Raw genomic sequence first — 15,905 nt, 5'->3', positions numbered from 1 at the left:
GTGTGAAAGACAGAGGAAGGAAGGGGTGAAAGGAGGAGATGGAAGTGGTGCGAAAGACAGAGGAAGAAAGGGGTGAAAGGAGGAGATGGAAGTGGTGTGAAAGACAGAGGAAGGAAGGGGTGAAAGGAGGAGATGGAAGTGGTGTGAAAGACAGAGGAAGGAAGGGGTGAAAGGAGGAGGTGGAAGTGGTGTGAAAGACAGAGGAAGGAAGGGGTGAAAGGAGGAGATGGAAGTGGTGTGAAAGACAGAGGAAGGAAGGGGTGAAAGGAGGAGATGGAAGTGGTGTGAAAGACAGAGGAAGGAAGGGGTGAAAGGAGGAGATGGAAGTGGTGTGAAAGACAGAGGAAGGAAGGGGTGAAAGGAGGAGGTGGAAGTGGTGTGAAAGACAGAGGAAGGAAGGGGTGAAAGGAGGAGATGGAAGTGGTGTGAAAGACAGAGGAAGAAAGGGGTGAAAGGAGGAGATGGAAGTGGTGTGAAAGACAGAGGAAGGAAGGGGTGAAAGGAGGAGATGGAAGTGGTGTGAAAGACAGAGGAAGGAAGGGGTGAAAGGAGGAGATGGAAGTGGTGTGAAAGACAGAGGAAGGAAGGGGTGAAAGGAGGAGATGGAAGTGGTGTGAAAGACAGAGGAAGAAAGGGGTGAAAGGAGGAGATGGAAGTGGTGTGAAAGACAGAGGAAGGAAGGGGTGAAAGGAGGAGATGGAAGTGGTGTGAAAGACAGAGGAAGAAAGGGGTGAAAGGAGGAGATGGAAGTGGTGTGAAAGACAGAGGAAGAAAGGGTGACAGTGTATGAGAGAGAACGAAGAAGTTATAGTGGGAGTAATGGATAAAGGAGAAAGACGTAGTATAAGAGAGAGGGCGAGGCAGACTATGTAGGAGGGTTAGTAATTGATAATACTGTAAAAGGGGGTAGAATACTATGAAAGGATAAAACTTTAAGAGAGAGGGGGATGAGAGAAAGAGAGAATAAAATAAATGAGGGAGGGGGACACTGAACGGGAAAAAGAAGATATTCTATTTAAGTGTGAGGAGGAGGAAGATATTATGAGAGGGGGAAGAAGCTATAATGGAAGTAGCTGATGGTATGAGTCGTGCGGGCGGGGTTCTCAACCGTTTTTTCTTTTACCTAAGAACCACTTTCATTACTGTTTTATTTTATTCTGGCGGACCCTAATAGCCATTCCATGCTGAAAACCCAAATTTATAGATAATTCTTTCAAAATTGCGGTTCCGTTTGTCACACGTTAACTTGAGTAGGTTGAACTATACTCTTTTTTACTCTTTTACTTGTTTCAGTCATTTGACTGTGGCCATGCTGGAGCACCGCCTTTTAGTCGAGCTAATCGACCCCAGGACTTATTCTTTGGAAGCCTAGTACTTATTCTATCGGTCTCTTTAGCCGAACCGCTAAGTTACGGGGACATAAACACACCAGCATCGGTTGTCAAGCGATGTTGGTGGGGACAAACAGAGACACACAAACATATACACACACACACATATATATATATATATACGACAGGCTTCTTTCAGTTTCCGTCTACCAAATTCACTCATTAGGCTTTGGTCGGCCCGAGGCTATAGTAGAAGACACCTGCCCAAGGTGTCACGCAGTGGGACTGAACCCGGAACCATGTGGTTGGTAAGCAAGCTACTTACCACACAGCCACTTCTGTGAAATGTTAGAGAAACAAACCTAGCTGTCTTTTGCAATGCATATATCTATAACGAATTCTAGAAAGCTCTCTCTCTTATATTACATACTTACAAATGTAGCAGGTAACAGTTAACCTCTGGGCGCTATTCTGCACCCCGTTGTGCCTACCACTCTGATTGATTGGTATTGGCGCATTGTCTCTTACTCCAGGGGTTTTCAAACTGTAGTCCGCGGACTGCAGGGGGTCCGCAAGGACAAGACAGGGGGTCTGTAGACAGCAAATACTTTTTATGGACAATTTGATTTTATATATGTTTTTTTAATCGAAATCTTTTAATTGACAATAAACCTATTTGTTAAATACTGTTAAATAAATAAATGTAAAAATATGTTATTTTAAGCAAATATTTATGTATAAATTTCATAAGCGTTTATAAGGGGAGTCCCTAAGGTAAAGCCTGAAATATAAAGGGGTCCGCAAGTCAAAAAGTTTGAAAACCCCTGTCTTACTCTATCACATGCCAATATGCAACCCAGCCTTCAAATAAGTTACATGAAACAGTCCATTCCAAAATAGCCTTTGAGCCTACCCACCAGCTATAAAAGCTCACCTCTTTCTAGTCTCAACGCCTGGTACCAAATTATATAGACTATCTTAATTTCTGAAATGTTTACAATATTGACATTTTACAGAAAGACACAACGGGATCAAATTAAGGTTGTACTAATAGAATAAATGAAGTCGGTCGAAGGTGGGGCCCGAAAAGCTTCATTTCATCTTTTTTCTATTTTTGATTTACATCTCATCTTTCTGTCATTCATTTACTCCTCTCCATCATCAGCTCCTCATTTGCTTGCTATCCCCTTCAATGCCCTCACATATCTACTGCAGTGCCTAACCCCAAGCCTCTCCTATATTTCTCTCCATCGTTTATTCCAGTCACCTCCATCCTGCCCCCTCACCCAGCCCAAACTTCCCTGTCCCTCATCTATTCCCACCACCCCAATGTCCCAATAATCATCACTATTGTTCTCCTTGTCTTACTCTTTAGCTCACTTTGTTCTCTTCCAACTCAGGTATCTACTCTACAGGAAGCACAAAACCACACCCCTCAGTAATACCCCCTACCCCACTCAGCTGACAAGTTATTGCTTTGCAAGATATTTGCTGATCCTGTCGGTGCCGGTGCCACCTGGTTATAGGCCTAGACATGCCTGTGTGGTTAAGAGGTTTCTTTCACAGCTAAGTGTTTTCTGCCTGTGTGGTTAAGAGGTTTCTTTCACAGCTAAGTGTTTTCAGATTCTGTGCCATTTTATGGTACCTTGGCTAAGCATCTTCTTCCATAGCTGCAAACCAATCAATACTTTGTAAGTGAAGCCAATTAACAGAATTTTCTGCCAAATGCATTGACATACATGAAGAAAAGAAAACACATTCATAACAATTGAAGGTTCACCTTGAAAAGTCTTCAGAGTATACAATTCTATATCCGTATTTCTGATATTTCTACCAATATGAAACATGAAGAAAATTGTCAAGTATGGAGGACTTTATTTTACCACAAACTAAATTTTGGAACTGATAGTTAGTTTCCTGTATGAATACATTTGTGTGTAATTGAGTTACTTTTGTGGGTGAATGATTTATCACAGATATCACAATGATATGGCTTTTCTCCTGTATGAATACGGTTGTGTGCATTCAAGTGACCTCTTTGAGAAAATGTTTTACCACAGAATTCACAGTGATATGGTTTCTCTCCTGTATGAATACGCATGTGCTCGGTCAAGCGCTGACTTCGAGAGAATGAATTACCACAGATATCACATTGATATGGCTTCTCACCTGTATGAATATATTTATGAGTAGTTAAGGCATGTCTTTGAGAGAAAGATTTACCACAGATATCACAATGATACAGCTTTTCTCCTGTATGTGTGTGTCTGTGAGGAGTTAAGTGATGTTCTTGAGAGAATGATTTACCACAAATCTCACAGCGATATGGTTTCTCTCCTGTATGTATTCGTTCATGTTTAGTTAAGTAACCATTTTGAGAGAAAGATTTACCACAGATATCACAATGATATGGTTTCTCTCCCGTATGAATGCGTATGTGTACCATTAAGGGCTGACTTCGAGTAAATGATTTACCGCAGATATCACACCGATATGGTTTCTCACCTGTATGAATACGTTCATGTCTAATAAGTTTACCTATTTGAGAAAATACCTTCTTACAGGTATCACACTGATATGATGGTTTACCTGTTTCTTTCTTTAACTCATCAGGATAGTCAATCATTTCAGATTTTATTTTAAATTCATTTTTGTTCTCACACAATTCATTTTCCATAATTCTTCTCTGATCACAATTTACAGATATTTATCTTCTTTAATTTTATATAATTGAGTTCAAACAAATATTTATATTTCTACTGCCATATTTTCATCAACTGTGTATTTTATTTTTCTCTTGCTCTCTGTATTTTCAGCAACTGGCTTTGTAATCCAAGTTTAATGAGAAGGAAAAAATCTTCTTGTAAATATTCCAAACAGTGATGTAGAGAAATATTGCTATTTACCTCAGAACAACATTATGCATGTTCTGTATAAAACATCTTCCTTTAGTCTTTAAATGAGAAATATTGCAGATGTATGTGAAGTGAAAAAGTCTTTGATGCCAATTTTCTCTGATCATCTGAAATCACAGAAAAAAACAACAACATTGTAAAACAGAGAAAACTTTAAAAGTAGCAAAATAATCTCTAGTTATTATGTCTCCTATCCCTCTTCCTTACTTTGTATCCAACTCATATTCACCTTTAATCACCCCTCCACAATCACTGGCCATCATCTTCCCTACTCTACATTCCACCCAGCAAATCGTATCAAGACACCCCTCCATCATGTTATCTCTTGTTCACAACTTGGTATACTTGGACTTTTCCTGAAGAATTTAGTAAAGGGATGAACAAGGGCGGATACTGACTGTGCCAAATTCTTAACATAGAGGAAGCATCCCTTTTTTGACAAAAGACACTCGAAACATGTTAAATCTCACAATGAACAACTGACCCATGTCCAACATGAAGTAGACTTAACGTTTGAGGGCAGACAATCCATGTTTGATATTCTAGATCAGGGGTTTTCAAACTTTTTGACTTGTGGACCCCTTTATATATCAGGCTTTACCTTAGGGACCCCCTTATAAACGCTTATGAAATTTATACATAAATATTTGCTTAAAATAACATATATTTTTACATTTATTTATTTAACAGTATTTAACAAATAGGTTTATTGTCAATTAAAAGATTTCGATTAAAAAACATATATAAAATCAAATTGTCCATAAAAAGTATTTGCTGTCCACGGACCCCCTGTCTTGTCCTTGCGGACCCCCTATGGTCCGGGGACCACAGTTTGAAAACCTCTGTTCTAGAGTATGGCATTGCACCCCAGAAAGACATTTATGGGTAACAACAAGCATCAAGTAACAATGTTTATAGCAGAGACTCCAGCTAAGAAGATCTGAAGAAGGAATTGTAATTCCGAAATATCATAGGACTATAGATAACCAAATTACAACAGGTATATAGTCCATTTTTTGGTCTATAGTGCATTGTTGTACCATTCTAAACTTTTTATTCTTTACAAACAATACACAATGCTTCAGGCGAACTACAATACTCTCCTAATGATAACTACTTTCTTCAGGGAGGTTTTCTGGTTTTCTTGCACCAGCTGCAGGACTCTCAGCAACACCACAGCTTGTTGAACCTTTTGTCAGTCCTTCTGGATCGCGGTTTCGATTCCCAGACCGGGCGTTGTGAGTGTTTATTGAGCGAAAACACCTAAAAGCTCCACGAGGCTCCGGCAGGGGATGGTGGCGAACCCTGTTGTACTCTTTCAACACAACTTTCTCTCACTCTTACTTCCTGTTTCTGTTGTGCCTGTAATTCAAAGGGTCAGCCTTGTCACACTCTGTGTCACGCTGAATATCCCCGAGAACATTACGTTAAGGGTACGCGTGTCTGTGGAGTGCTCAGCCACTTGTACGTTAATTTCACGAGCAGGCTGTTCCGTTAATCGGATCAACCGGAACCCTCGACGTCGTAAGCGACGGAGTGCCAACAACAACAATACTAGTTATGATAGTAGGTTTCTACGAAGCGAAAACGAACTTAAAATAAATAAAATATATAAGAAATTATTAATCTACTTACAACTTCATTAGACTCGTATTATTCAAATAGTTCCCTCTGTTTTATTTTTCATACAAAAGTTGAAATCTACCCAGAAAAGCCGTTCATTTCAAACGATAGAAGAGAATTATCCTAGTAAACAGGTTCCCGATGGGAAACATATAAAAATCAGCATCGGTTATTTGAAGTACTGACACGAAATATTTTTGCCTACAGAACGGAAAATATTTTCATTATCAAAACATTTCATGCGTTGAGAATGAAAAGCTACAAAGCATTTTGTCCAGCGTGCTAACGATTCCGATATCTTATTTGTCTTAGGTGTGGGCGTGATATTCCTAAAGCGAAAACAATGCAGGAAATGCAAAAATAGGATTGTGTAGGCAGAATAAGCGGAACGAACGTTTAGATGCTTAAAAGTCAATAATTAAATAATCTGTTTTATAACATATTAGAATTACATTTATTATTTCATTTATTAAAAGATTAAACATCTTTAATAAGAACACTTTCGTATTAACTTTTTGGCCATAGTGGAGGATGTATCAGTAAAAAGGGGAAGTGAGGTGAGGTGAAGAAGTGGTAGATTTGTTTCTCTTCGTCGAAGAAAGGGCAGGGGGAGGAGGAAAAGAAGAAGACAAAAACCTCAATTTAACACTAAGTCCTTAAACGGGTCGCACGCCTCGAGGTTCAACGCATTTTCTTCGCAGCAAGTGACCATCGGCTTTGGCTAGTCTCAAAATTCCAGGTTACTTCTGGTTGACGAGGTACATGTCTAAAAACACCGTTATTCCTGGAAGTCACACCTTAATGAGACGGATGATTAGAACCCGTTGTCGTCGTAAAGAGGGAGGAGTCATTTTTCCCAAGACATACACGACAGCGCTTTGCATATTTTGTAATATGTGTCTGAACCTGCCTGGACTGGACGTGTTTAGAAGAAGAATGAAAACATTCACTCCAAATATCGATTTTTAAAATTGATATTGCTCCGTTGTTTATCGGGAACAGACTCACTGTTTGTTAACAGATGAAAACGGTAAGTTGACGAACATTTACATTAAATACAACAACAACAACAATAATCCTTTCTACTAAAGGCATAAAGCCTGGAACTTTGTGGAGGTAGATAGTCGATTACATCGATCCCAAGAATTACGTGAATCCTTCGAGGTTACTGTCATTATATAGAAGTGAAAACACATAACAACATTGGGTAATTGGGTATTTCCTCATATTAAATAACTTCGGAAGTGAAATGGGCGGAGGTAAAGACAATGGGCCGCACCCCCTTTTGGGATTTCACTTTTAGTCATAGGGCGGAGGGGAGGGGGTGTTTATTTATTTATTTATTTTTTTTAAATTGAATTTTACAATTTTTGCGTATTTCGCCAAAAAAAAAAAAAATTTTTCTAAGTGAAAATTTAAGAAATTTGGTGGTGGTACGGAGGTGGAATTTAAATTTTGAAATGCATTTTTTTTTTTTTGCAGATTCGGAATCTCCGCACTCGATATAGTGGGTTCCTGTAAAAAAAGACAAAAAAAAAAAAACGGAAAAAAATCCCAAAGGGGATAACATGATGGGGGGGGGGGGGTCTTGATACAATTCGCTGGGTAGAATGTAGAGTAGGGAAGATGATGGCCAGTGATTGTAAAGGGGTGATTAAAGGTGAATATGAGTTGGATGCAGAGGTAATTAAGAGAGATAGAAGACATAATAACTAGAGATTATTTTGCTAGTTTTAAAGTTTTCTCTGTTTTATAATGTTTTTTTTTTCTGTGATTTCAGATGATCAGAGAAAATTGGCATCAAAGACTTTTTCACTTCACATACATCTGCAATATTTCTCATTTAAAGACTAAAGGAAGATGTTTTATACAGAACATGCATAATGTTGTTCTGAGGTAAAGAGCAATATTTCTCTACATCACTGTTTGGAATATTTACAAGATGATTTTTCCCTTCTCATTAAACTTGGATTACAAAGCCAGTTGCTGAATCTACAGAGAGCAAGAGAAAAAAAAATACACAGTTGATGAAAATATGGCAGTAGAAATATAAATATTTGTTTGAACTCAATTATATAAAATTAAAGAAGATAAATATCTGTAAATTGTGATCAGAGAAGAATTATGGAAAATGAATTGTGTGAGAACAAAAATGAATTTAAAATAAAATCTGAAATGATTGACTATTCTGATGAGTTAAAGAAAGAAACAGGTAAACCATCATATCAGTGTGATACCTGTAAGAAGGTATTTTCTCAAATAGGTAAACTTATTAGACATGAAGGTATTCATACAGGTGAGAAACCATATCGGTGTGATATCTGCGGTAAATCATTTACTCGAAGTCAGCCCTTAACGGTACACATACGCATTCATACGGGAGAGAAACCATATCATTGTGATATCTGTGGTAAATCTTTCTCTCAAAATGGTTACTTAACTAAACATGAACGAATACATACAGGAGAGAAACCATATCGCTGTGATATTTGTGGTAAATCATTCTCTCAAGAACATCACTTAACTACTCACAGACACACACATACAGGAGAAAAACCATATCATTGTGATATCTGTGGTAATTCATTCTCTCAAAGACATGCCTTAACTACTCACAAATATATTCATACAGGTGAGAAGCCATATCAATGTGATATCTGTGGTAATTCATTCTCTCGAAGTCAGCGCTTGACCGAGCACATGCGTATTCATACAGGAGAGAAACCATATCACTGTGAATTCTGTGGTAAAACATTTTCTCAAAGAGGTCACTTGAATGCACACAACCGTATCCATACAGGAGAAAAGCCATATCATTGTGATATCTGTGATAAATCATTCACCCACAAAAGTAACTCAATTACACACAAATGTATTCATACAGGAAACTAACTATCAGTTCCAAAATTTAGTTTGTGGTAAAATAAAGTCTTCCATATTTGTCAAATTTCTTCATGTTTCATATTTGTAGAAATATCAGAAATACAGAGAGAGAGAGAGAGAGAGGTGAATGATTGTGTAGCTCACAGACCTGAAAAACTTTGCACAAACGGTGTTAATTGTTGTCTGGGTCAGTTGCCAAATAAGATTCCTCACATCGACGGCTGTGAACTGACAGAAAGGCGTAGCGGCAATTCGTCCGTCTTCACGTTCTGAGTTCAAATTTCGCGGACGTCGATTTTACCTTTCAACCTTTCGGGGTCTGTAAAATAAATACCATTTGAGTAGTGGGATCGATGCAATCGATCTACCCAACCTTCCTGAAATTGCTGGCCTTGTGCCAAAAACTGAAATCAATATTTCTCATGTCGGGGTCACCCATTTAGTATTAATGTTATACGTTAATACTAAAGGTGACGAGCTGGCAGAAACGTTAACACGCCGGACGAAATGCTTAGCGGTATTTCGTCCGTCGCTATGCTCTGTGCTCAAATTCCGCCGAGGTCGACTTTGCCTTTCATCCTTTCGGGGGGTTGATAAATTAAGTACCAGTTACGCACTGGGGTCGATGTAATCGACTTAATACGTTTGTCTGTCCTTGTTTGTCCTCTCTATGTTTAGCCCCTTAAGGCAATAAAAATTTTTTTTTAAATTAATGTTATACGTTGAAGTTGATATAAAGAAGAAGGAGAAATATTTTAGAAATATGACAGACGAATTTTTTTCTCAGATAAAAAAAAAATGTTTTATTTAATAACAATAAAAAAAATTACAGAAAAAAGAGTACAACAGTAAATTTAAATGGTAATTCCATCCCAGTAAATTATTATTTTCTTGCATGTATTACCATGTACCAAAATATTTCAATTCAGGTCCAGTGAAGTCATGTCAATTATTGTATAGAATACGTGCAACAAAAGGTTCTGATACTTAATAATATGTGTATATATATATATATATATATATATATATATATATATATATTTGTTCATATGATGATATCTCCACAATGTGTTTATGATGAGAAAACCATGTAATCGTTACCAATATAGCAAGAGATTTCTCCGCAAAAAGTCTAAAGTAGACTCCTTAAGGATCGTTCTCCTTGGTTATATATACAAAATTTTAAATTTAAAAGAGAGTTCCACCAAGGGAAGGTATGTCAGAAGAAAGTAATTCAACAACGCGGGTTGATGAACCGTAAGACGTGTGGCCAGAACCTCCTGGAAAATAACCATAGCGAGAGACATTCCACAGTTGAATTAGAACAGTCACAGACAGTGAAAGAAGACATGCACCTAACATCAGAGCTGAAGACACCTCCGAAAGGGGGTGGCCCCGCCACGTCAAAATGGTAGAGGAGTAGGGGCCGAAACCGGACGTGGTTCCTCCTTATGATGTCTTGAGCTAACTGGATCCTATAAAGGAGCTGTTGTGGTAGCAGACCACGAAACATGGTTGAAATTCCAAGATGATAATAATAATAAAATAAAAGAGAGGGTATTTTATTGGTTGAGAAAACTGTGAAACGATGCACTTTATCTGAGATTAAATCACTTTGGATATAAGTGCAACTCAAAAATATATATCCTAGTATCAGTCTACTGGTTATAGCTTTTAGACTGTGGCCATGCTACAGCAATGCCTTCGAGTGTTTCGTCGGTCATATTCCTGTTTGTTACTAATCCTATCGCTGACAGATTGTCGAACCAACGTAAAGAACTCAACATAAATATCAACATTTTCAGATCCATGCAAACTCACATCTCTATCTATCCATTCATATATATATATATATATATATATATATATATATATATATATATATATATATAAATAAATCTATCTATCTACCAATCTATCTATCTGTCTGTCTGTGTCTCTGTCTATTTATCTATCCAGCCATCCATCTATCTATCTATCTATCAATTTGAATGTGCTTATGTATTTATGGACGTCCAGTTTCTGGAATATATATATTCTATTTTAAAAGTACTGAGATGTCCAGGCCAACGTAACGCCATCTCAATTCTGAAAAACATGAAAGGAAAAATTTGTTAAAATTTCATGAAGTTAACTCGACTATCATACACGTATTTATCTATCTGTATGTCTGTCTATATATGTGTGTGTATATATATATTATGTATGCATGTGTATATGTATATATATATATATATATATATATATGTATATATATATGTATGCATGCATGTATATATATATATACATACATGTATGCATGTATATATGTATGTATATATACATACATGAATATATATATACATACATGAATATATATATACATACATGAATATATATATACATACATGAATATATATATACATATATGAATATATATATACATATATATATATATATATATATATATATATATATATATATATATACATAATTTAGAGAAAAGAACCAAAGTTCATGAACTCAACCATGAAAATCCAGTCACATATAGAAAAATTTAATAAGTAAATACACTAAAAAGAACCATAATAAAATACAAAGTAATAATCATAAAATAATAAAACGACTACACGTGTTTCATAACCAAATTTTCAAATAGAAAATAGAAAATATAATCAAATCGATTAAATCGATCGAAAATCAATTCTATTCAAAATATAGCTAATCTTCAGGTCAAAAGTCAACTATAATAAAGTAAATGTATATATATCAACCAACAATAAATAACAAATTAATTTATATAAAAATACTTATTATATCAAGATAGAAAAATGTTAAACAATATTATTAAAAATAAATGTAATACTAATCTTATCGAAAATTATAAACGTGACTGCTATTCTTGCATGCCCTGCTACCACGTAACAGGTATTTCGGGACCTTTATCGCAAATAACAGTTACGTGGTAGCAGGGCATAATAGAAATAGCAGCCAAATCTTTGGCAGTGAGATACGTTGAATGCACTCGAAAAACCTATGAAAAAATATATTTTACACCGAGGTTACAAAATATTTATGTCAAAAAATTTTTTGTAATGGTATTCAATTGAAAATAATTTGAAAAAACATTAAAATATTGTATGTTTAAAGAAAACTAAAATATAAATACTTATTGTACAAACAACATTCACTTAAAAATATTTCTAAATGATTAAAATATTGTGTTCAACAAAAGCGAAAATAGAAATATTTACTGTAAAAAAAAAAAAAAAACGTTTTTTTTTCGTCAAGCCACTGTCGAATCGAAAGGTAAGAGTTACTTCCCTTTCGGGATTAAGTTAATTTCGGTAAAACCTTTAAAACATCTATATGTAAAAGACAATGCTTCTTGAAAACCACACATACACGTGCACGCACAATCATGCAATCGTTTGCTTTGAAATCAAGAGAATATGTTTTACTTACCACCGGACGCATAGTTGAAAGATATATTGTACTTTTCATCATTTTCAATTACTCTTTTGGCTTCTATCCTCTGCAGGTTTGTATACACGATTGTAAAGTACGGATAACTGAAACTAAAATGTTACAATTGGTCAGTTTTATAGACTAAATCATAAAACAACTTTTACAACAGCATTTACATCCGATTTTTGGCCAGGTTGTTGTCATAACTAAATCATAAAACAACTTTTACGACAGTATTTACATCTGATTTTTGGCCAAGTTGTTGTCATAACTAAATCATAAAACTAAATCATATCAGAACTTTTACAACAGTATTTACAATAATCAGTTCTGTTTCATTAAATCAATGAGTTTATCATTTCATCTCTGATATTAATTATTTTATACCCAATTTGTTATTCATGATATAGAAAGTAAAAATGACAGGCAATTTGGGTAAACCAGATCTTGTTAATTTAGCTTCAGTTAGGCTATGCTCAAAGAGATCTTTGACGTAAAAGCGTTCCAGCCATGACAATCATGTTCCTTCTTAGACAGATTATACGTCGAACCACATCGACCAAATGATAATAAGTATTATTTGAGTGGGAACAAACGCAGATTCTTACAGAAAACATAATATTCCATTTTTTCTTATCTATACACTGTGAAAGTGTTCAAAAGAACAATTATTAAATGATTAAAGATGTTAATTATGAGTAAGAAGATAATGTATACTTCGCATTGAAAGTCACAGTTTGTGGATCCCAAGCGTCAAACGCATTTACAATGAGTTTATTTTTCTGGAACCACGATGTAGAATTCGTCCCTGTTCCACTGAAAATGAATACTTTATAAACAGTTCCTATTTTCAAGCGAAATTCCACCTGCAAATAGAAAGTAAACTCAGGCCAGTGACAAATCTCAGAGAACGATGGAGGGCAGAATTGTAGGAAGAGAAAGGGCGACTAGGGTGTGATATAAGGAGAGAGTAGGGCGAGAATGAGATGGAGAGAACAGTGGAAGAGTGAAACTTTGAACGCAGGAGAAAAAGATTTAAGACAGAAAATAGGAGAGAGAGAGAGAGAGAGAGAGAGAGAGAGAGAGAGAGAGAGAAGGAAAGAAAGAAAGAGAAGGAGAGGGCAAATGCAATGTAGCATTAGAAGTGCAAAATTAAGATAGAGGAAGAGAAAGAGTTTGGGTTTAGGAATTTACTAAATAATGGAGTCAGGATTTTGGACTCGCAATGTCGACCTGCAGAAAAGTGCAATGCTGTATTCTGCAAGAATCCAAAGAAACAGTCTTGAGATTTTAAGAGATTTGTTGGCCAAGGTTAAACAGCGAGAACAAAATGGACAGTATTAAGAGCACTAATTACATAAGCCGTTGAAATATCGACAGAAAAAGGTAAAAATCGAATACTTCAAGAGATAACAAGCGGATTGACAAAAATAGCGATCGTTTATTAAATGGAGAAAATTTTGAAATTTCCAAAATTCATTACCTTTTCAATAGGCAATTTGTCCCAGTATAAATAAATAGGGCTTCTTTTAAATGAGTTTTCGGTCATCTCAAATACTTTCTGCCAGCTTGAACCTGAACCAGCAACAAATACAAATCAATAATTTAGATGTAAGTGTACAGACAAGATGTTAACCCCTAAACGGCAGGAAAGGGGTGCATGAATGTGTTGGACAAACGAGCAAAAAACGAAAAATACCTCTCTTTCTTAAGGGTAATATACTTATTTTCACATTCTTTAAATACAAAAACTAAAATAATTGTTAGTCTCTCACAGAATAAATTTACAACCTCATTACTGAAAAGTGCCGTAAAATATTCACCTGTAGCGTGTTTGCCCAGTTGGAGGAATTTCAACCATGTTTCGTGGTCTGCTACCACAACAGCTCCTTTATAGGATCCAGTTAGCTCAAGACATCATCAGGAGGAACCACGTCCGGTTTCGGCCCCTACTCCTCTACCGTTTTGACGTGGCGGGGCCACCCCCTTTCGGAGGTGTCTTCAGCTCTGGTGTTGGGTGCATGTCTTCTTTCACTGTTTGTGACTGTTCTGATTCAACTGTGGAATGTCCCTCGCTATGGTTATTTTCCGGAAGGTTCTGGCCACACGTCTTACGGTTCATCAACCCGCGTTGTTGAATTACTTTCTTCTGACATACCTTCCCTTGGTGGATTAGGATCCAGTTAGCTGAAGACATCATCAGGAGGAACCACGTCCGGTTTCGGCCCCTACAAAACTTTATTTCATAGCGAGCTTCCGAATAGCTTTCACGTCCCGACTACATTTAAGAACTGTGACCAGCAGAATTCAGTTAGGTGTGTTCAAAGTGCTGTCACAGCTGTCTCCTTTAATTTGGAATTACAAAAGTTGGACAGCTTATTAGATGTAGAGTAATGATATATTAAAATTACAATAATCTAAGCAATAACTGCCTCTCCTAAAACAGTGTCCCATAACTTCTGAAATACGTTTCGTGCATCACATTTAGTGCTGTGAAAATTACTGAATCGATTTTAAAATCATCAAATGCTATGAAATAATTTTGCTAAGTCTTATCTCACAGTTTATTATTATTCATTATATCGCCTTTTAGTCTCTGCTTCACTGATGTTAGAATTTAATATTCAAAGGAAACATCAGGTCGTTATCATTGAAGGGAAAAACCTACGAGGAAGGGGTTACATCTATATATAGATTTATAGGTACACGCCCATCCATAAATACATGTATACGTTTAGGTAAATAAATTTCCCTATATGTGTGATTTTGAAAGGGTATCTATATATAGAATTTAGAAATGCATACAAGAAAATTTTTATTCACGTACTGTTTTCAGAAACCAAAATATACGATGAACAGCCACAGTCATAATCTTCAATTTCTTCGTCGTAAAATGACCGATGCATATAACATACGCCATTACAGTAGCTAAAATATTGGCATTCATCGTGTGACATACACCAAGTTGCACATTCTATTCTAGATACTTCGTTTTTAGTTGTTTTATTCTGATCAGTTAAGCATTTTGATGTTGTGGTTCTTTTGAATGAGGCTTCTTTATACATTGACTCTCCATTCATCGGAGTCAAGAAAAGTACAAGAGTCAAAGCTGGCAGCAATATGAGAATGAAACGAATTTCAGTTGGTGTTTCCATTCCTGAAACATATGCAAAAATACAAGAATACATACATACATACATACATACATACATAAAGATGAAGATCAGTGAAAAAGAGAACACCTATGCTGAACTATTGAGAAATCTGAAGTTACACTATCCAGATTACAAGTTATGATTTATACCTGTAATTATTGGGCCCTGGGATATGTAACACACTGCCTAAATACTTATCTTGAGAAATTAAGCTTCTCAAAACCAGAAAGGGGAAAGCTAATCCGAAGACTACAGATCTAATCCATCGGTGGAACTGTAAAGAATCTGTAAAAATTTCCAGAAGTTTATCATTTAAATATATATGAGCATGTCTAGATATGCAACTATATGCATGAGAATACATAGATAAAACATACAAATCTGCATATATACATACATAAATTTTAAACATAGAAAAATACCCTGTTGTTGATGTTGAAATAATGTTCCCAGAAACAACTGTAAAACTTCAAATGCACCTCACCCTAATTAAATTATTCTAAATGACTTGAGATAATCGTTCTGCCTTGGTTTTTATTTTTATTCTAATA

The 15,905-nt window shown here is 36.0% G+C and overlaps 3 protein-coding genes across 4 annotated transcripts; 1 reads left to right on the top strand and 2 right to left on the bottom strand.

The window, feature by feature from the left end:
• Nucleotides 1-3,189: 3,189 nt before the first annotated feature.
• LOC149130437 (uncharacterized) lies at nucleotides 3,190-6,641 on the bottom strand. 2 transcript variants are annotated; one of them, XM_089345687.1, is made up of 2 exons: nucleotides 6,506-6,641; nucleotides 3,190-4,353 (listed from the first exon to the last, which is right to left on the bottom strand). In XM_089345687.1, the coding sequence occupies exon 2, from the start codon at nucleotides 4,006-4,008 to the stop codon at nucleotides 3,241-3,243; it is 768 nt and encodes a 255-aa protein (XP_089201813.1). In that variant the 5' UTR covers nucleotides 4,009-4,353; nucleotides 6,506-6,641; the 3' UTR covers nucleotides 3,190-3,240. The 2 variants fall into 2 exon arrangements, with proteins under 2 accessions (XP_089201813.1, XP_089201812.1); XM_089345686.1 differs by lacking the exon at nucleotides 6,506-6,641 and adding an exon at nucleotides 5,882-6,216.
• A 119-nt stretch (nucleotides 6,642-6,760) lies between these two features.
• LOC149130436 (uncharacterized) lies at nucleotides 6,761-9,527 on the top strand. Its single transcript, XM_089345688.1, has 2 exons — nucleotides 6,761-6,899; nucleotides 7,650-9,527. The coding sequence occupies exon 2, from the start codon at nucleotides 7,994-7,996 to the stop codon at nucleotides 8,759-8,761; it is 768 nt and encodes a 255-aa protein (XP_089201814.1). The 5' UTR covers nucleotides 6,761-6,899; nucleotides 7,650-7,993; the 3' UTR covers nucleotides 8,762-9,527.
• Nucleotides 9,528-10,790: 1,263 nt separating this feature from the next.
• On the bottom strand, nucleotides 10,791-15,354 carry LOC149130435 (uncharacterized). The gene is made up of 5 exons (XM_089345730.1): nucleotides 15,027-15,354; nucleotides 13,683-13,774; nucleotides 12,917-13,065; nucleotides 12,197-12,309; nucleotides 10,791-10,840 (listed from the first exon to the last, which is right to left on the bottom strand). The coding sequence occupies exons 1-5, from the start codon at nucleotides 15,352-15,354 to the stop codon at nucleotides 10,791-10,793; spliced, it is 732 nt and encodes a 243-aa protein (XP_089201856.1).
• Between the last annotated feature and the right edge of the window lie 551 nt (nucleotides 15,355-15,905).

Source organism: Octopus bimaculoides, chromosome 29 (genome assembly GCF_046866305.1).
Source record: "Octopus bimaculoides isolate indiv1 chromosome 29, ASM4686630v1, whole genome shotgun sequence".
Classification (NCBI taxonomy): Eukaryota; Metazoa; Mollusca; class Cephalopoda; order Octopoda; family Octopodidae; genus Octopus; species Octopus bimaculoides.
This window is presented reverse-complemented; position numbering and strand designations above follow the sequence as displayed.